This window comes from Palaemon carinicauda, chromosome 35 (assembly GCF_036898095.1).
Source record: "Palaemon carinicauda isolate YSFRI2023 chromosome 35, ASM3689809v2, whole genome shotgun sequence".
Classification (NCBI taxonomy): Eukaryota; Metazoa; Arthropoda; class Malacostraca; order Decapoda; family Palaemonidae; genus Palaemon; species Palaemon carinicauda.
This window is the reverse complement of record NC_090759.1, coordinates 30,495,267-30,517,820: the sequence shown is the minus strand read 5'-3', so window position 1 is coordinate 30,517,820 and position 22,554 is coordinate 30,495,267. Positions and strand designations below refer to the sequence as shown.

General features: G+C 41.2%; 1 protein-coding gene across 8 annotated transcripts in view; it reads left to right on the top strand.

Annotated features, from left to right (window-relative positions):
* Window positions 1-22,554, top strand: part of LOC137627682 (zinc finger protein 160-like) — a 130,647-nt gene that overhangs the window by 38,551 nt on the left and 69,542 nt on the right. For all 8 annotated transcript variants that reach the window (XM_068358890.1, XM_068358892.1, XM_068358889.1 and 5 more), the window contains exons 6-9: window positions 2,106-2,241; window positions 10,466-10,563; window positions 11,850-12,162; window positions 13,326-13,438. In XM_068358890.1, the coding sequence (XP_068214991.1) occupies window positions 2,106-2,241; window positions 10,466-10,563; window positions 11,850-12,162; window positions 13,326-13,438 (660 nt within the window). The remainder of the gene's footprint in view (window positions 1-2,105; window positions 2,242-10,465; window positions 10,564-11,849; window positions 12,163-13,325; window positions 13,439-22,554) is intronic.

The window sequence follows — 22,554 nt, the reverse complement described above, 5'->3', positions numbered from 1 at the left end:
ACATCGGATTCTCATCCGAAACGGCTACATGTTCTACAACTTGGTTTTCTAGCCAAACACGAGCTGCCTTCTCGGCCTTGACTAATATCGTTCGATATTCCAAACTTATCGTATGGTTGGAAATGAACTAGAAAGAGTCTTATGTCCTGTAAGAGCTCTTAAGTTCTATTTAAAAACCTTTACGAGGCCCGTCTGAAGCTTTATGGTGTTCAGTTAAGAATCCATCTTTGCCTATGTCAAAGAATGCTTTATCCTATTTTATCAGACTGTTAATACGAGAAGCTCATTCCCATCTGAATGAGGAAGACCAAGCTTTGCTGAAGGTAAGGACACACGAAGTTGGAGCTGTCGCAACTTCCGTGGCCTTTAAACAAAATAGATCTCTGCAAAGTATAATCGACGCAACCTATTGGAAAAGCAAATCAGTGTTCGCGTCTTTTTATCTTAAGAATGTCCAGTCTCTTTACGAGAACTGCTACACTCTGGGACCATTCGTAGCAACGAGTGCAGTAGTGGGTGAGGGCTCAACCACTACAATTCCCTAATTCCATAACCTTTTTAATCTTTCTCTTGAAATGTTTTATTATTGTTTTTGGGTTGTCCGGAAGGCTAAGAAGCCTTTCGCATCCTACTTGATTTGGCGGGTGGTCAAAGTCATTTCTTGAGAAGCGCCTAGATTAGAGGTTTTGATGAGGTCCTGTTGTATGGGTTGCAACCCTTGATACTTCAGATCCTAGTGGTCGCTCAGCATCCTAAGAGGATCGCGAGGCTCCGTAAGGAAGACGTACTTAAAAAGGCAGAGTAATTGTTCAAGTCGACTTCCTTACCAGGTACTTATTTATTTTATGTTTGTTATTTTGAATAACTGCTAAAATGAAATACAAAATACTTAGCTCATAATAATGTAAACATGTAATGCTGGTCTCTACCCACCCCCCTGGGTGTGAATCAGCTATATGATCACCGGCTAAGTTTAATATTGAAAAATGTTATTTTTATTAATAAAATAAATTTTTGAATATACTTACCCGGTGATCATATATTAAAGGACCCTCCCTTCCTCCCCAATAGAGACCCAGTGGACCGAGGAGAAAATTGGTTCTTTGTTTACTTGGAGTACTAAGTACCTGCTCGACAGATGGCGCTGTTGATGTACACTCCCACCTGCATAGCGATCGCTGGCGTATTTTGACCGTAGGTTTTTCTGTCGAGCAACAGAGTTGCAGCTATATGATCACCGGGTAAGTATATTAAAAAATTTATTTTATTAATAAAAATAACATATTTATTTATATGTATATATAAAGTATGATATATAATTGATTTAGAATTAATTTGTATTTTTTCCTATATACAAACCTGAGACCTTCAAAGTTGAACTTCCAACCTCAACCACCTCTTTCAGACCTGAGTCAAAGATCTAAAGTCGAGTCTTTAACGGGAGAATGGTTGGGCTGCTTGCCTGTGCTTACCATTTCCCATTAATTACCTCTTTAAAAATTTCTATATCTGTTTTAACTCTACTGAAAACATACATATTTTAACGACTCAGGTTTGTCTAATTGAAAAATACAAATTACTTTTAAAATTTGGTGTATTCTCTGTTAAATAACATTTTTCACGATAACAGATTTACTGCAATGTAAACAAGTGTAATCCTAACTCTTTTACAAAAAATGGAATAAGAATTGAATTTGCATTAAATAGATAGGTAATTCTAACACAGGATGCGCTAGTTATGATTAAACAGAATTTATGCCATGTCTCTCTGGGGGGTATTTACTAGGTAAGGTGGAAGAAAATACAATGTTACCCAAACTGAGAAAAATTAATATCTGGAAAGTTTTATGAGCAAGTAAGAGTGTACAGCACTGTACTTACATTGCACATACTATGGGTTTAAAGAAATTAGTATGTATGTGATATTTGATATTGAATATGGGTTCATTCATGTATACTTCATTTCCATAGGATGTAAGAGATATTCTTGAAATAAAGTTTTACATAATTTTTTTTCTAGATTATATTGTTTGCATTGAAAATAAAATTTATGATTTCTACAAAATATCTTTTGAATTCTTGATTAGCGTTTTTATTTTTTTCAGTGCCATAGATCCTGGAAATGAAACTCATGAAATCTGCTCAAAGCATTTTGATGCAAGTGTCGGTCCCCAAAATTCCTTGCTAAAAGCTGCTCAGGCACCAAAGTCAAAAACAAGGAAAAAAAAGACATGTGACATAGTAAGTTTGACATTATACCATAGTTTTTCAATATCAAACTTACCCGATGATCATATAGCTGCATCCCTGCTGCCCGACAGAAAAAGTCTACGGGAGGAATACGCCAGCGATCGCTATACAGGTGGGGGTGTATATCAACAGCGCCATCTGTCAAGTAGGTACTCAAGTACTCGATGTCAACAACGAACCAATTTTCCCTCTGTCGTGCCACAGGCAAGACCTACTGAATACGCCGTCCCTAACTGGTTTTGTTTTCACAACGTTTTGGTGAAGTACACTATTCCAGTTTTGAGCTTTCGCTATGCAGGGGTTTTATCTTCATTTCAAAACTTGAACTCGTTTTGGATAGATTTAATTTTGGTGACGAAGAGAGTATGGACTCGAAGAGAGTATGGACTCTCTTTCACTTTTAAATGGCCGACCCTTCCCTTAGACGGAAGTGTGTTTAGGTTTTTGGTAATTTTGCTTAACAAGTTATAGATCTAACCGCAACCCACGGCAGTCCCTCCCACGCACCAGCACTCCGCTTTTGTTGTTGCCAGCTCCCACACTCCGACTGCGGAGCAGGGTTGCCAACTCAAATTTTCAAATGTCGCTAGATAGGCTTGCAAAAGTAGCTAGAAAGTAGCTAAAGTCATATGGAATTTCTCGCTAATTTGGCAACTCTGCTGCGGAGAAGGTTGACGATGCACCCGTGGGCCTACAGCCTACCACGGTTGTGCGCCCGGCATGGCTGCCTGCTCCCACACTCTTGTTGTGAGAGCTCCTCCACCCATGCACAGTCAACCCTGCCAGACGTATGATGACTCCCACAGACACACGGAGCACTCCGTTGCCGTGCGTGAGCTACCACAAGCTGCCGTGTTTTGACACGGTGTGTCAGCCTCCGCAACACACTGTGGTTAACGCCACTCGCCCGCAGCAAACTAGTCAGTCAGGAGTTGAGGCTTCCCCACACAACTTTGGTTGTTGCCAACTCACAGACTGTCAAACAGTTACATGACGTTGCCTTCTGGTCTGCTACTAATACACCAGTGCTGTATGTCCTCACGCTCCTGTTGTGGTTGACAGTTCAGTTTTTGACAGTTCACAGACTGTCAAGCAGTTTCATAACGTTGCCTTCTGGTCTGCTGCTTATGCACCAGTGAAACCCTCACTGAGATAACCTAGCTTTTCTCGGACATGGTTCCTGTAGATGAGAAAGTGCTGTTCTCCCTCCTTCTGATATTCCCTTGAGGACTCTGTCATTTGGAGAGGAGCCTTAAGCTGCTTAGCCTACTATGGACTTTTATTAAAGCATAACATGCTTCCAGGGAGGGTAAATGGTTCCGCTTCAGTCGCTACCCCGTCTGTTGCCACACCTGCTCCCTTAGACCTTGGGCTTTGTTGCAAGACATGCAGTCCAAGCTTAGTCCTTGATAGAGGATTTTTTACGGAGAAGAACCTTCTTGCCAACAACCTTCCTACCGGTTGGTTGTACGCCCTGTTGACGCTGAGATTTCCTACTCACGTCCGCCAGTTGAGATGATTCCTCCTCCGGTGCGACCCAGTGTGGGTTGCCAGTCGCACGTTAACGTTAAGCGACTCTCGGAGGGGGTTGTGGACGTTCAGTGTGTCACTAGGAAGACGTTCAACAACCAGCAGAGGTGACTTGTTGTGACGCAGTGCGGCAACCTCAGCAACCCGATAGGGGTTGTCTGCACAACCCAGACAGTCTAGACAGTTTCGGGTTGTCGCTGTACTTCCTCGCTTCCCCATGGTTGACAGTTCACAGACTGTGCAGCAGTACCATGATCTTGTGTCCGGCTCCGTCACGCATCCACCAGTGCGACCGGATTCAGCGAGTCAGACGTTGCCCACTCCGTTGCCGTTTCCTCATCAGTTTCGGATGAGGAACCCTCTGATGAGGACATGGCTGAACAAGACGATCAACCCCCAGCCCTGCTATCCATCCAGAAGATGCTGAAGAAGGAACGCGGCCCTGTCAGGCTGTGGATGAGTCTGGTTAAGACACTGTCATCCGTGGTTCAATTGGTGTCACTTGGAAGACTACACCTCCGTCCTCTTCGGTTTCATCTAGCTCTTCACTGGAAAAGGACAAGACGCTAGAAGCGGTCTCGATCCCGGTTTCCGGAAGATAAGTCTGGTCTGACTTGATGAAAGGACTTTATCAACCTTTGATAGGGTTTTCCCCTGACTGTTCAGACTCCCAACCACGTTCTCTTCTCAGACGCATCGGACGTAGGCTGGGGTGCGACCTTAGGCGGTAGGGAATGCTCGGGATTATGGAACTCGAGTCAAAGGACAATGCTTTTCAACTGCAAGAAGCTTCTGGCAGTACGTCTGACCTGGAAAAGCTTCAGGTCTCTCCTTTAGGCAAAGTAGTGGAGGTGAACACGGTCAACTCCCTGCTTTGATGTACATCTCCTAGCAAGGAGGGACCTACTCTCTGACATGGTACGAGTTCGCAAGTGACCTCCTCTCCTGTTCAACAGGTCTAGACTTTTCACTAGTAACAAGTTTCTTCCAAGGCAACTTGAATGTCTTAGCAGATGGTCTCAGTAGGAAGGGACAATAACTCCAACATATTGGACCCTCCACTAGGATGTATGCAAGAGACTTTGGGTCTCCTGGGGCCAGCCAACCATAGATCTCTTCGCAACCTCGATGTCCAAGAGGCTCTCAATACTTTGCTCACCTATCCCGGACCCAGCAGTAGTTCTTTTAGATGCCTTTCTACTTGATTGGTCTCATCTAGATCTATATGCATTCTCTCCGTTCTAGATTGTCAACAAGGTACTGCAGAAGTTCGCCTCTCACGAAGGGACAAGTGGACGCTAATTGCTCCCCTCTGGCCCGCGAGAGAATAACTTACCGAGGTACTTCGATGGCTAGTAGACGTTCCCAGAACTCTTCCCCTAAGGGTGGACCTGCTACGTCTGCCACGCGTAAAGTAGGTACTCCAAGGCCTCCACGCTCTTCGTCTCACTGCCTTCAGAGTATCGAAAGACTCTCGAGAACTAGAGGTTTTTCGAAGGAGGCAACCAGAGCGATTGCTAGAGCAAGGAGAACATCCACCCTTAGAGTCTACCAATCGAAGTGGGAAATCTTTCGAAACTGGTGCAAGTCAGTATCCGTATCCTCGACCAGTACCTCTGTAACTCAAATAGCTGACTTCCTCTTATATCTGAGGAAAGAGCGATCTCTTTCAGCTCCCACTCAAGGGTTACAGAAGCATGTTGGCATCAGTCTTCCGTCACAGAGGCTTAGATCTTTCCAACAATAAAGATCTACAGGACCTCCTTAAGTCTTTTGAGACCACGAAGGAGCGTCGTTTGGTTACACCTGGTTGGAATTTAGACGTGGTTCTAAGATTCCTTATGTTAGACAGGTTCGAACCACTTCAATCAGCCTCCCTGAAAGATCTCACCTTTATGACTCTTTTCCTGATATGCTTAACCACAGCTAAAAGAGTCAGTGAGATTCATGCCTTCAGCAAGAACATCGGATTCTCATCCGAAACGGCTACATGTTCTTCATCTTGGTTTTCTAGCCAAACACGAGCTGCCTTCTCGGCCTTGACCAATATCGTTCGATATTCCAAACTTATCGTATGGTTGGAAATGAACTAAAAAGAGTATTATGTCCTGTAAGAGCTCTTAAGTTCTATTTTAAAACCTTTACGAGGCCCGTCTGAAGCTTTATGGTGTTCAGTTTAGAAACCATTTTTGCCTATGTCAGAGAATTCTTTATCCTATTTTTATCAGACTGTTAATACGAGAAGCTCATTCCCTTCTGAATGAGGAAGACCAAGCTTGGCTGAAGGTAAGGACACACGAAGTTAGAGCTGTCACAACTTCCGTGGCCTTTAAACAAAATAGATCTCTGCAAACATATTCGACGCAACCTATTGGAAAAGCAAATCAGTGTTCGCGTCTTTTATCTTAAGAATGTCCAGTCTCTTTACGAGAACTGCTACACTCTGGGATCATTCGTAGCAACGAGTGCAGTAGTGGTGGGGGCTCCACCACTACAATTCCCTAATTCCAGAACCTTTTTAATCTTTCTCTTGAAATATTTTTGGGTTGTCCGGAAGGCTAAGAAGCCTTTCGCATCCTTCTTGATTTGGCGGGTGGTCAAAATCATTTCTTGAGAAGCGCCTAGATTAAAGGTTTTGATGAGGACCCTTAGTATGGGTTGCAACCCTTCATACTTCAGCTCCTAGGAGTCACTCAGCATCCTCTGAGGATCGCGAGGCTCAGTAAGGAAGACGTACTTAAAAAGGCAGAGTAATTGTTCAAGTCGTCTTTCTTACCAGGTACTTATTTATTTTATGCTTGTTATTTTGAATAACTGCTAAAATAAAATACGGAATACTTAGCTCATAATGTCAACTTGTTATGCTGGTCTCTACCCACCCCCCTGGGTGTGAATCAGCTATATGATCATCGGGTAAGTTTGATATTGAAAAATGTTATTTTCCTTAGTAAAATAAATTTTTGAATAAACTTACCCGATGATCATAAATTAAAGGACCCACCCTTCCTCCCCAATAGAGAACCAGTGGGACAGAGGAGAAAATTGGTTCGTTGTTGACATCGAGTACTTGAGTACTTACTTGACAGATGGCGCTGTTGATATACACCCCCACCTGTATAGCGATCGCTGGCGTATTCCTCCCGTAGACTTTTTCTGTCGGGCAGCAGGGATGCAGCTATATGATTATCGGGTAAGTATATTCAAAAATTTATTTTACTAAGGAAAATAACATTTCTCTTTAATAGTACATGTAGTAATAATGATGAATATCAGCTAACACCTAGTTTGATAAGCAGAAGAAGGCATGACCAATGGCCCAATAATTATAGCAGCCCAGCATATAAAAAAAAGGATCATTGATAAAAAGTGAACTGTTTAAGCTCATTGAATAATGATAAATATGATAGAGTAATGAACTATTGAATTCAAGTGGTATATTTAACACACCGCTTTTTAGATGAAAGTTCTGGTGAATATGATAATCGGGTTTGAATCTGTTAGAATCTGAAAATGTCTAACAAATGGCTTATAAATATCTCTAAGATATTTTAAAATTTATGATGCAGAATCAACAGAGCTAGTATTGGCTGAAAAAATCTTTATATAAACTTTACATTGTAAAAAAGTTGTCTTAGTCCCACAAATATTTTCTTTTAAGTAATGGTTCTTAGTTTTGTTAAAAACATTATTTACTATTATAGGTTTCTCAATTTAATTGAACAGTATTTCTATCCTGCAAGAGATTGATTTTTCTATTACATAATCCCTTTTCTCAAGATTACCTGTGTCCCAGACTTGTTAGCTTTTTTATTTGTATCTTTTCATCAACTTTTAGTTAATTTATCATGACAATGCATCTTTTTTGAGTGGTTTGATTTTTTTTTGTTCCTACACGAATACAAACCATTGTTCTTTACATAGGAAAATGATAACAGTAGAGCTGGAATACGGCCAATAAACGAGGTGTCAACGACTGCTTGGTTGTTACCAGTTGCCAGTGGTTGAGCACCCTGCTGTCCCCCTCTCACTCAGCAATAAACTATATGGATTTCAGCCTCTGGAGGATGATCAAGCAGGAGCGGTGGCCCTTTAACATTGGGACAACCTTCGAGGCTTGTGGCTTCTCTTTTCCTTAGTGGAACAGGGAGGGCTTCCCCCCATGGACAGTCCAGCGTCTAAGACGCTTTATGTCTCTTGTGGCCTTCAATTGGGCCTAAGGGTTCCCCTTCTAATGATTGTCTGATTGAGGTATTGGTTTGGGGAGCACAGTGGGATGTTACATCTTTTCCTGCAGAAGATGACTTCAGCTCATCCCCATCTAGAGCCAAGAGGAGGGATTCTTTTATTCTTGGTCTCCTGACCCCAAGACCTTCTTCCTTATCCCTCTCTTTCTCTCTGTATTCATAAAATACATCCATATAGCAGAAGTTTTATTTCCTTAAATTGTATACATTAAATAGGATACAGAATAAATTTATAGTACTGTACTTGGCTTAAGTCCATGTTCGAGAGTAGGCTAGCCTTAAAACACAAAATTCAATTTCTTTGGCTGAACTCTATTTTTAGCAGACAACATAACATGTATACTGAAATGTCTTAAAAATTTTTATTCATTTAAGCATTTTTGTGCTCTTCAGTCATCAATATAAAGTGTTTAAAAAGAAAAAATACTGATTGCTTTCTATTAATGTGACTTTCATAAATCTCCTTTTCTGTTTGGGCTTTGACATAAAGTATGTTATGCTATGCCTTTATTTTTTTTTTTTTTTTTTTGTCTCTTTAGATGGATAAACAATATCTAGATATATCTCATTATATTATATTACTGGTTGACCACATCCCTTTAGCCCTGTTGGTTACCATTCGTGTTTCAATGATAATATTGTTTATTTTAAAAGTTTCTCCATGAGTAGTTGTGACAAGAAAGGAATTAGTGATAATTTATGAACACCTATAGAATTAACTGTAAGTAGTTTTAATAATCTGTTTCCTTTGTTCAAGGATCACAGATTTTTTTAGAATTCCTCCATAAATTACTGGGACAAAACAGGAATTGGTGCTCACACAATATGCGAGATCTCAAATATTACAGTAGTATATGCGGTACTGTATTACTGTAGTTTACTTTATTAATTTTTAGGTCTAATAGTGACTGCTTATAACCAAAAATAATGAAAATATGAAAAATATAAAATTTATCTGCACTTAAACACTCGCAATATAAAGAGGAGTCTGTGGTATATATTTACATATATTTGTAAATCTCCAATATACTTTATTGTTATTAAAGGGATGGAGATTTACCAGCCTAATGAGTCTGACATATCTCTATCCTTTTAATAGTAAAGTACATCACACATTTACAAATATATTACTGTTTATGCAAATTTATATCACAAGACTCCTTCATAGTGCACATTTCTGAGGACAAATGAGCATCATGGGAGTGATGGGTAAACCATGGTTTGGTGAGGGATTAAACTGTCTTCCGAAACGTGATAAAAAGTGTCACTTATAGTTAACACTGTTCAGTACCTCAGAGTTTAAAGGAATTGTACAGTATGCCACACCATCCACATAAGTACTGTAATATGAGATTGATGAGAAACGCTTACTTTAGCTTGTGGAGGGATATAAGATCTGCCTCACAATCTAGTTGTCATATAGACAAACTAGGATTGTGGTTTTGCAAGGGTTTAGCAGCAGAAGTAACGAAAGTTTATAAAGATAATGAGGCATTCAGATCTGTAGAGCCAAACATACTTTCAAAACCCCTACTGAATGAAACATTAATATTAAATTGACCTTTGGGTTTAGGTTAGGATTGGCCATGGGGTGAGAAGGGCCAAAATTACCATGATTAAAGGAGGGTTCACTGGGCTTCTGAGTTTAACAAAGGATGCAATTGATGTCAAGAGCTTGTCGAGTTCATCACTATCAAAAGATGGTAGAACTTAGTGTGTTGTTCAAAGGTAGAAGCGTACCATATCATCATTATCCCCGCTAATATCAACTAGCCTAGTCTTCCCTGGCCGTTCCCCTGAACTAACAACACATATCTTTGTATGCTTAGAACTGTAAAGCTTTGAACGGTGCAACCATTGAAACAGACTTTTAAATGATTGTACAGTGAGGGAAATGCACTCTTCATAATGATTAATTAAATCTCATTACAGTATTGCCCCTAATACGATACTGAAAGTTTATTTAGATCATGATCTCCCTGAAATAATTCTCCAGGCAATAATTGCTAACTAAACCATAGGAAGACAGATAAATGTGTAGTACGTAAAAAATATGAAGAGCGTGTGATCACAGGTGGTTGATAAGAATAACTAGACAAAGAATATCAAATGTGGCAGCCCTTGGCTTCTTACAACTTACCGCTAGAAGGTTCCTTTCATTTGCTAAACCTCTATATTTATTGAAGCAAATGAAAGTGGGAAATCTTAAAAAATTTACCGGTACAGTACCGAAAGTGCTGATTAAACTGTGTTTCTGGAGGAGGAGCAATATGGACATCAGGTCAGTGTAGAATTAAGAAATTTTATCATTATAATTCTGTTGGCTTTAGCCATCTACCATCAATTGTTATGGGCAATGTAGGATTTATTAAGAATTATGGTTCTTATTAGTTATGATTTTAATGTCCATCACTTAATTACTATATCTCTATATTTTACAGTTAATAGCAGAAGAAGCAGAAAAAGTAAAACAAAGTATGGCGACAGGGCGGACCAAAAGAACTCTAAAACCAAATAGGAATTACGATTGGGCAGAGTTGTGAGTAAAATTATTGATTAACTGTTGTGCTCTAATGTACTTGGGGGTCTTTTAGTCATTGATTTAATGCACATTCTTTCATTTATTTACTGTTGTGTTTCATATTGAATTTAAACATTTTTGCATCACTATACTCTGTAAAACTTTTTAAGAATGCCAGGGTTGGGCCTTGTAGAAAATACAGCATTGTCAGATCTAAGGGTAAGGTCTTTTAAATGCTTCCCACAGAGGTAATTTTTTGGGGGAAGAGTTGCTTAAGACATTGCAAGTCAAAGGGAAAAGGTATGCTTCTTAAGTACATACACCCTTTTACTTATTTTGTGATTTTCAGTCCTGATCCCATATCCTCCTTCCTATATATGTATTATTTGCATATATATATATATATATATATATATATATATATATATATATATATATATATATATATATATATTTTTTATCACTCTTTGTTTTAATTGTTAGAATAAATACTACAGCATAAGATACTGGCATTATATGTAGGAGCTTTGACTGCTTACTTATGCATAGCAAATATCTACTTTTCTAATCACCATTTAAAGAGATTCTGTACTTCCACTATAACCAATATTTCCTTTCATTGGTAGTAGCACTTTGTCAAGACTAGAAATTTTCATCAAAATCAGTCACTATCCTCATTTTGTCTTTTTTTTTTTTTTATTAAACGCTGGAGATTCCAGTGGATTTGCTATCTCTCTTGCTTCCTCTTTTAGTCAGTAACTAGTAATTTCTGCCACTTTGGTTGTTTCAAATGCTTTTTGGATAGCCTCCAAAACATCAGTTACAGGACCTCCTCGTTGTTTTTCTAAAATTAAATATTTCAGAACATTCTAGAGAATTTCCTAGGCCTTGGGTGGTAGGTAAAGGTGTTTGCGGGAGTCACTTGGGCTGTCCATTATTATTAAAACAGGTGATAAAGAGTGAGTGTCCTTTAATGACTTTGACTGTGACCTTTTAAATCCCAGTACATACCATAGAACCCGTATACTTAGGTCTGGCAATGCCAAGAAAAAAAATATGACATCTACAGTTTTAGTAAGGAAATTTGAGCTTTAATAATACAGTAAATAAGGTTTTATTTTGAAATGTCTGTTGAAAACAAAGCTACATTTTAATAGACTCCTGGATGCTAATATGAATAACAAAACATAAAATTGGCAATATATGATAATCGTACCATCCACACCTGAATGTTCTTAAAAAGCTTGACAAAATATAGTTTTGAGTTAAAAAATCTTATCCTTCTTACTTTCTGATCCATCTAGAATTCCATTAATGAAAAATGAGACACCTGATATAGAGGCAGAGACTGCAACGCCAAAGACTTCTAGAAATTCAGTTGGTCCCGGAAGGCCTCGAAAACAACCTTTGGATGATGTTAAAAGAAGCAAAAAGGAAAACGAGAAGCCTCTTAGGGAAATGCGTGTTAATCTAGACAATGAAATTGAAGTACCTAATTTTGAGGAAGACGAGTATGAAATTGAAATTGGTAGTATTAGCTTACCATCAGCACCCAGAGCGCCACCACCAAAACCTAAGGGACGGCCACACCGAATACAGGACACTTGTACACAAACAGTAAGTGATCAATATTAAGGATCTTGGAATCTATTTTTTCAAGTTATCAGGTTTTATACCGTACATGTAATAACCACAATGAGTATTATTTAGTTTTCAAAATACATGTTTTACTAGTGCAATCATTAGAAAATTCAAACAGGAATGTTTATGTAACATGAAATAGAATAAAAAGCACTTATCCAGTATTTTAGGTGAAGTTTTGTGTATAGCAACCTTTGTTTGTTCATTCAATCACTAAAGTGTTTTTTATTATGTACAGTAATAGAAAAAGAATTATGCTCGGTAGCTCTGTAATTAGTTGAATGAATAAAACATGAAATAGAGTATAAAGATACCTACAGTACATGAAGAATTTTTTTTTTTTTCATTCACCAATGCTTTCAGAAATTTGTCAAATATTTAATAATACTTCCGTTACTGAATATTCCTGTGTATGTGACGACCTTTAAATAAGACTAGGTCGAAAATTTGGGCAAATTTTAATGAATTTAGGTAAAATCTGTTTTGCTGTGTCCATAGAAATAAAAAAAATTAAATGAAGGCAGTTTTATATCATGTGGCTCCCAAGCATTCGATCTAAAACAAAAACCGTTGTTATGTTTACATTTCTTCGCCGATCATAATGAACAAACTAATGCATTTCACATCTGTATTGTTTAGCTTTTGCAGCAACAGATATCTTAAGTATTATTATTATTATTATTATTATTATTATTATTATTATTATTACAGTACTATCTAAGCTATAACCCTAGTTGGAAAAGCAGGATGCTATAAGCTCAAGAGCTTCAACAGGGAAAAATAGCCCAGTAAGGAGAGGAAATTAGGAAATAAATAAACTACAAGAGAAGTAGTAAACAATTTAAATAATATATTTTAGAAACAATAACAACATCAAAAAAGATCTTTTAACATATAAACTATAGAAACTTGAAAAAAATAAGAGGGAAAGAAATAATATAGTATATAGTATAGTATAGGATATAGTTTAGTATAGTATAGTATGGTATTCATTTCATAGCACTGTATAATATTTAGTGTATGTTAGCACTGAGAATAAACGGTTTACACCAATTATCTTTTTTTTATTTGCTATAGCTTGTAGTAATTCATACAAAAAACTATAATTTCAGTAATGTACATTTTTTAAACATTTACAGGATCAAGGTTTATGGTCAATGAAAAGTCCCTTGAGAGAAGTCAAAGTGCAGTGTAACCTTACAGCAGAACCACTTTTATCATGTTCTAGCTGTTCTAGTATTGACTGGAGAAGGTAAATATATTTAAATTTTATATTTCTAGTGATTTGTAGTGAGGTATCCTATCAATATAGAGAATATTCGGTAGCATCAGGTTGTTTTTATAGTCCCAGTCAGAATTTGTTCTTACACAAATACAAACCATAATTCTTTACTATAGGAGAAGGATAACAGCAAAGGCTGGAATACGGCAGTTAAAACTTTTAAAGAGGTGTAAACAACCGGCAGTGGGGAGGCAACAACCTCCCTTTTAGTTCACTGTAACCACAGTTGATTTTAGCTGTCAGAGTGTGAACTTGTTCCTCTCTGCTGGGAGCATAGCAGTTTTTGCTTGAAATTTACTTTGAAAATTTTTGTTTTCTTCCAGTTTGTGATTACTTCATGATGGGGACATGGTCTGGAATGCATCTGTAGACCTGCGGGACCTTTATGAGTATTATAGAGGTAGATCTTCAGAGACTGTGCTGGTCATGCCGAGGACATGTTTGTATCTAAGCCTCCCCATGTGATGATTGTAGGGAGTGATCATCCTCCTACTAGGCATTGTTTGGCAGAAGGAAGAAGAAGGCCAAAAGTGATTGTTTGCCTTCAGGGTCTTCTTTGAAGCCTAAGTAGTAGAAATCCTGGCCCTTTTTTTTTTTCTTTTTTTTTTTCCCCCTGGAATCTCATCCCTCTGATATCTCTCTCGCATCCTCCTCCGTAGGGCATTCACAAGAGACCTTGTTGTTCCCCTTGGTGGTTTGATGGCACCTTCCCTGGTTAGTTTCCCATCATCTTCTCTTTATCTTCAGAGTTTGGATGGCCTGCAGTTGTTGCTTTCCTTGGATATCTCTAGTGCTACTTTGAAGGGCAAACTTCAGAAGTTTGTAAAGGAGAAACGTGTGCAGGCCATCGCTCTTGATGTCTTCTCCTCAGTAGGCTCTTTTTGCAGTTGCCGCTCTTCCCGCCAGAGAATCCTGTACATCAGCACTTCCCCGACGCTGCTATTGTTCTCATGAGTTATTCTGTTACGGAACCTTGAGAATTTTTCAGAGTCCTTACCGCTGAGTTGTTCCTCAGCTTCAATGTGATCTCTCGTCTGCAGAGGGAGATCATAGACTTGCCTCCCATAGGTTTTTTCTGCTTCACCTTTTCCTGGACTTTCGGCTCAAGGGACGTCTTCAGATGGCGCTTCCCCTCGTGCTTTGTGCATTAGTGTCTCTCACTTTAAAAGTCCTAGTAGGACTTAAAAAGGAAGTTGAGTCACTCTCGCCTCGCCTCCTACTTCGCCCGCGCCTCATCATACATTCTAGACATCTTTCCCCTTCTGCGTTACTTTGCAGATCATGGAGGTGCTGAAGATCGCCCTGTCGGAGGGATCAGTATTCCTACAGATACTCCTCATCTGCCTCAAGTCATCGATCGTCCTCGCGCTTTATGCTACCTTCTCCTGCGCGTTCAAGTCGATCATCTCCATTGCACTTCAGGCAATCTTCACTATCATGTTTTAGGCGATTTCCTTTGTGTTCAAGAGGATCTTCAATATCTCGCTCTGAACAATCCTCGCCAGCTTGGTATAGGCACTCTTCTCCATCTCCAGAACGTTCTAGAGCTTCTCCTTTGCACCCTCGTACCCAATGCAATCTTCGCCCTTACGCAGGTATCGTGATTCACCTCCTGATACCAGTGGGGTTTTATCATCGTGCTCCAGTCATGCTTCCCCTTCGCATTCCAGGGATTCCTCTCCTGGGTTCTCCAATCGTGTATTGTCTCCACGCTCCTGCTGCACCTCGCCCTCACTCTCTGAGTATTCGTCATCTCGCGCTAGCTCCAAAGTTTCAACGAAGTGGCCTAGCTGTTCTTCAGTAGAGACTTCCAACGTGGCAGGAACTCTCTCCAAGCGGGTTCTACAAGCATTGACGGATAAACCTCAGTTTCCTGGAAAAGGAGGAGAGATGTCAAGGAAAGGTAAATTCCATTTAGGGCTTGCATCACCAGAAGACAGCACTCGCTTCTAGGCTTGCATTTTGAGATCCTGACCCTAGGAGAGCAGTGTGACTACATGAGTTGGATTTTGTAGATTCTTTGTCATCCATGGAGGACTCCGACCCAAATAGGACTTCCTCCTTTTCACCTCTGGATGCTGCTGCGAGTAAGAGGGTCCTACTTGTCGATGCAAGTTCAAGGTACTTGTAACTTCGCCATGAATAATTGGCAATATCAAGACGCACAGAGGTTCCTTGTCTCTGAGGGAGATTTCTTTAACGGAGAACTGTAGGTTGATACCTAGTTTTATTAACGGAAGAATAATACCCACAGCCAATGCATAGACCTTGAGTTTCACTGCCTATGGCTATGAGGGTGTAGGACCCACGAATCATTCCTTCAGGCCCTCCTTCCCCCTTTTCAGCATGCGCCCAAAGGAAGGAGAGCAAGGATTCCAAGGGAGGTAGGAAGATGTCAGTTTCAAAGATCCCGACTGTAAGTTATCAAAGCTGCAGAGACCGAGAACGCCTCCTCATCCCAGACAGTTGTACAAGCGTCAGCCGGTCAGGAGGCAGAACCTCTGGAAGATGATGGAGATGTGGATGAGATCCCTACGGAAGATTCTGAAGAGTTGCCAATTGATCTTCCTCTCCCTTCTGTACCAAAGGCATCTCAAGCGGCGTTACAAATTCCTCGCACCATTCGCATGGTTGAGACCATTTGAGAAACACTCCTCCTCTCCAAAAGGTAGGCGAGATATAGTTAACCTTCTTTGCTGCTCTCCACCCAGCACCAGATCAAGACTTGAACTGCCTTGGACCGTCATGGCCAAGGATGTTCTGCGGAAGGTAGGGAACCAAGTAGTCAATGAAAAGAAATCCTCTCGTCTGGTTCCAATTCCACGACCAAAACAGCAAAATTACTACTATACAGGTCAGTAGATGCTAGTCCTTCTCCACTTCCCTAAGATCCAGCAGTGGCAAAGTTAACTCTAGGCTGCTCGGCACAGACTTATATCCATCCCAGTTATGTTTTCATAGATGGAAGCCACAGCCTCTTGGCTGGATAACTGGTCGGTTATTTATGCAACACAGAAGACCTCACAGATGACAGATGTAGGTAGTAAGTTGGCCAGGGCACCAGCCACCCATTGCGATACTATTGCTAGAAAGTTATTGGGTCCTTTGACTGGCCAGGCAGTACTACTATAGATCCCTTTCTTTCGTAATTGCTTCTTTTTCCTTTGCCTACATATACACTGAATAGTCTGGCCTATTCTTCACACATTCTCCTCTGTCCTCATACACCTGACAATACTGTTATTACCAAACAATTCTTTGCTTAAGGGTTCAACTACTGCACTGTAATTGTTCAGTGGCTACTTTCCTCTTGGTAATGGTAGAAGAGACTCTTTAGCTATGGTAAGCAGCTCTTCTAAGAGAAGGACACTCCAAAATCAAACCATTGTTCTCTAGTCTTGGGTAGTGACATAGCCTTTGTACCATGGTCTTTCACTGTCTTGGGGTGAGTTCTCTTGCTTGAGAGTACACTCGGGCACACTATTCTCTCTTATTTCTCTTCTTTTTTTGTTTTTGTAGTTTATATATGAAAGATCTATTTTAATATTGTTACTGTTCTTTAAATATTTTATTTACATTATTTGTTACTTCTGTAGTTTATTTATTTCTTTATTTCATTTCCTCACTGGGCTATTTTACACTATTGAAGCCCTTGGGCTTATAGCATCTTGCTTTTCCAACTAGGGTTGTAGCTTAGTTTGTAATAAATATGGTAATGGAAAGGCTTGAAGGAAATCATTCTTTCTGTTGACAGGGCAGTAGATTATCTGATATTTCAGATCAATAGTCACTGGGTCAACTGGGTGCTGAACCGCAGGGAGATACGACTAGACCTAAGAAAACGCTCCCCTGGAACTCTAATCTTTTTCCACTAGAAGACATTGCAGCTCTCACAGAGGACTGGAGGAAAGAGACCCATAACACTTATGTAAAGAGCTGTCTACTTCCTACAGCAGCAACCATTGACCTCTTGCCAGTCAAGAACTCTTAACTTGTGTATTGCATCCCAGAAGACCAGTCGGTAGAGAAGCTGCTCATTCAAGCTCCAGTCAGAAGAAACCCTCAATCTCTTCAACCTCGTCAGACTCCAGGCCGCTCTAGATGATGTTGAAAAGGAAAAGGTTGAGGACCTCACTCCGAAGGGCAATCCCCCCCACCTTACCACCAGTGGGGAATCTCTACAGAGGAATTGGAGGAGGCGGTGGTTTTACTTGGCGGAGGGCTGGACAATCCAAGTTGTGTATTTCGGATACCTCCTGTTTACCAACCCTCTCCCCGCCTCTCCTCCAACTGTGCCATGGCATATCGGCAAGGGCCTTTAGAACTTCTACCCCTGCTTCAGAAGGTGCGAAAGATGATCACCAAGAATGCTCTCTTGGAGGTCGACGACAGGTCACCCGGCTTCTGTAGTTGACTCCATCTTGTAGAAAAGGCTTTTAGACACGAGTCATCGACCTCTCTGCTTAGAACCTGTACATCAAACAATCCAGGTTTAAAATGGAGACAGCAGCCACCGTTATCCAGGAGACTTCATGATTACGCTGGACCTGAAGGATGCATACTATACTCGCCAGCCAATCCACAAACAAAATGGGTCAATTGAGTCCCTGTCCTTGATTGGGAGGATCATTGCTGAAAATCATGCAAGCATGAAGTGGCATCTTGATGTTTGTATGATTGCTGAGAATGGACCTGAGAAATTGTCTGTTTCAATCCCTATAATGAATGCGTTAATATCAAAGTGATACAGTATTGAGATTTACAAGCTTAACAAGTTAAACTTGATTCCTACAGAGCAAGTCTAATTAAATTCCAGTAGGAACACACCTTGGTGTCTAGGAAAGTCTTAGGACATTGGAAAATTTATGTCCAAGACCTTTTTCTGAGATTAGGAAGATTAAATTTTGGAACAGTTTTTGCAAGTTAGATCTCACTGAAAGATATCTGGTCTGGTAGGAAGTGTCCTGGTGACTCGAAAATAATGATCACCTTGAGAATGAATGTAAATTCCATTCTCTGAGGTTCCCGATCTTGATATGCAACTGATCCTGTGGGGAAACAACGAGTGGAAACAGGCTCAAGGAGACATGTCCTGCCGTGAGATAACACAATTTAAATGCTCCTTTGAAGAAGTGAAAAAGGAAAACAGCACGAGGAAACCTTGGAACTTTTTGAGGGATCTCGTAGCCTGTACAACCGATGTGAATTCTTAAAAGTTACTCATTCATCAGCATTGTTTACTGGAAAACTTGAAATGACTTCTGTGACCCGAAGTCACTGAATACCTGAATTGTGTAACGAAACATTCTCGAGGAAGAAATCATTTCTGATATATAACCTCTTGCCTCCCATAAGAGGTCAGAATGTCTAGGATGATCTCCCCAAATAGGTACATTCCCAATACATATTGTCCCTCCCTCTTGTAAGTGGGGAGATATCTGTCAGGGGTATTCTCGTTTCAGCTAAGCGAGAGGAGAAAACTGATCACGTAGTGACTGGTCAAACCTAAACCGTTCAAGCGGTGATGGAACTTTTGGATACCAGAGACAATCTGGACCGAAATGCATGGAACCATTGCACATGGTAATGGTGCGAGTGGTGATTGTACTTGTAAAGCTAGTGTGTGTAATTATGGGCATGGCCACTCTTATTAGGTAAATTTGTGTGATTGGAGAATCATGCTTATAGGCATAGACAATCTTGCGTGAATGATCACTAACACAGACGATCAAAGGGGTAGCCTATAGGTCTACCTGCTGAGTCGTCATCAGCCATTATCTGACCCTCCCTGGTTCTAGCTTAGTTGGAGAGGGTCTGAGGCTTTGATCATATGTATATATGGTCAGGCTCTATGGCATTATCCTGCTTTTTATGGCATTGTCACTGTCCCTTCCCTTTGCAATTCATGAGCAGCCTTCAGACCTTTAAACTGATTAAAAATGCAAAATATGAAAATAGCCAGATGAGTACATTAGCCCTTTTACCCCCAAAGGACGTACTGGTACGTTTCACAAAAGCCATCCCTTTACCCCCATGAACGTACCGGTACGTCCTTGCAAAAAATGCTATACAAATTTTTTCTTTTATATATTTGATAATTCTTTGAGAAAATTCAGGCATTTTCCAAGTAAATGAGACCAACCTGACCTCTCTATGACAAAAATTAAGCCTGTTAGAGCAATTTAAAAAAAATATACTGCAAAATGTGCTGGGAAAAAAATAACCCCTTGGGGGTTAAGGGTTGGAAATTTCCAAATAGCCTGGGGGTGAAAGGGTTAGGAAGTATATCTGTACTCTTCAGTGGCTGAATTCAAAGTGAATGTTATGCTATCTGATGGATGCGAGGGACCAATCCGCCATCCACCAATTACTACTGTACTACTGCCTTGTTAAAAGTTTAAATGGCCGTTCCAGCTTTGTTGAAGTCAATCCTATTGTTGGTCAAAGGTTTTTATTGCATGTAGAAATAATGCCTTTTATGAATAAGTGTTTCATTTTATAGCTTTGAGTGTAAGAATATCTGAAATTATAGCTTATAAAAGTGACTAATACAATTACTGTTTGTAAACATATTTTCTGATGAACTTGAAAGCATTTTTCAATATTAATCTTACCCGATGATCATGTAGCTGTCAACTCTGTTGCCCGACAGAAAAAATCTAAGGTCGGGATACGCCAGCGATCGCTATACAGGTGGGGTTGTACATCAACAGCGCCATCTGTCGAGCAGGTACTCAAGTACTTCTTGTCAACAAGAACTCAATTTTTCCTCTGTCGTGCCACCGGCAAGACCTACTTGGATACGGTGTTGTTTCTGGAGTTGTTTTTCACGATTTTGGTGATGTATTCGCTCTAGATTTTAGCCTTCGCTATTCAGGAACCTTTATCATTAGCTTATATAGCTTTTTGATTAGATTTGGATTAATTGTTAATGAACTTTGCTAGTTTTTGGATTTCCCCCCTGACTATTTCTGGAATTCAAGATGTCTGACCATTCACAAGTCCCTAAGTACAGGCAGTGTAGTGTTAGGGCTTGTTCTAGGCGTCTTCCGAAGGCCTCCATAGATCCTCACACCGTTTGTTCCAATTGTAGGGGTAAATCCTGTCAATTGGAAGATCGATGTGAGGAATGCGCTGGGCTTTCGGAATTCGATTTTAACGAATTCCTAAAGAATGCACGTAGGCTAGAGAAGGATAGGATCAGGAGGAGTTCTTCTCGCTCTTTTGATTTTTCCTCTCCCCATGCCCCTCAACCTACTCCTTCCCCTGTAGTGGTGACTCCCGACCCTGCTACTAGTGCTCAACCCTCCATGGCGGATATGATGCGTGCCATTCAGGCTCTTGGTGACAGAGTGGAGTCATTAGCTAATGACCGTAATCAACTTTTGGCTGATGTCAAAGAGTTGAAAGCGCGAAGTGCAGTGGGAAGTGTAGTGAGTGCAAGTGAAGTGAAAAGTGTCAGTGTCAGTGTTGCGCATGAGGGTACTCCTGTTCGTGCCAGTCGTCCTCCCAGTCCGGGACCTCTTGCAAGCTCCCAAGCCCAGGGGAGAAGCAATGTCGAAGGACCAAAGGGTTCGACAGGCCTTGATCAGCGTACGGATGTACCCTCAGTGGTTGCGGACGTATCTGTCAGAGATCGTCCCATCCACAAACAGACGAATGAGCCCTGTCATTCCTCGTCTGTGGAAGAAGTTTCGAGGAAGAAACGTTGGACCAAGGTCTCACGACCTCTCAAGCGTAAGGTCCCTTCCGAGCGAGTCCAACGGCCCAGGTGTAGCCACTGGGTCAGTTCGGACTCGCCGCAGTCTTCCGAAGACTGCACACCTCCCAAGAGAGGTAGAGTGGTTCCGCAACAGGCTGCTACTCCGTCTGTTGCCGCACCAACCACGGTAGACCCTAAGTGGTCCATGCTGCAGACTATGCAGTCTCAGCTTGCTTCCTTCATGCAGGAGTATCGTGCTGAGAAGGTTGACACTGCACCTGTTAACCTACAACCTGCCACGGTTGTGCGCTCAGCAGATACTGCGGCTGCCTGCTCCCACACTCCACCTGTGAGAGCTCCACCACTGATGCGCAGTCGACCCTGCCAGACGCATGTTCATGCTGCACCCTCCGTTGACATGCGTGAGCTTCCGCATCAGCAGTGGGAAGGTGCTGTCGAGCTGCCGTGTTTTGACGCATTGCGGCATGCTCCGCAACCCACGGCAGTCCCTCCCACGCACCAACACTCCGCTTTTGTTGTTGCCAGCTCGCAGACTGACCAGCAGCGGCATGATGTTGGATCCGCAGCAGCTACGCATGCACCCGTGCTGCCGGATTCAGCCATTCAGCAGTCTGCTCCACCTTTGCCACTTCCTCCTCAGCTTTCAGATGATGGAGTATCTGATGACGACGAAGCTGCACATTTGGATGATCCGCACTCCGACTTAGAAGAACCCAAGTCTACGCCTCCCTCCTTAGACTTTAGGAAAGTCCTTGCCCTGTTCAGGGACTTGTATCCGGAACAGTTTGTGTCTGCAACACCTCGCTCTCCTCCCTCCGAGTTTGCGTTAGGCATGCAGTCAGCAGCTCCTGCCTTCACCAAACTCGTTCTCGCACGCTCATCCAAGAGAGCTTTGAGGGTTATGGGAGAGTGGTTGCAGTCCAAGAAGCAGCTAGGAAAGACTGCTTTCATCTTTCCGCCTACCAAGCTTGCTTCCAAATCTAGCGTCTGGTATGCCACGGGAGAGGAACCCGGCTTGGGAGTTCCTGCCTCTGCCCAGGGCGACTTCTCAAGTCTGGTTGACTCTCCCCGCAGGCTGGCTATGAGACGATCTAAGATTTGCTGGTCCTTTTCTGACATGGATCATCTGTTGAAGGAAGTCTTTCGTGCTTTTGAGATCTTCAACTTCCTCGATAGGTGTTTGGGAGCTATAAGCAGAAAGACTTCCCCTTCGGATAAGGACTCGGCCATGCTTATCATGTCTAGCATGGATAAGGCCATTCGGGAAGGGTCTGGTGAGCTTGCGGCTTCGTACGTGTCGGGAGTGCTTAAGAAGAGAGACCATCTTTGCTCCTTCCTGTCTTCTGGGATCACTCCATGCCAG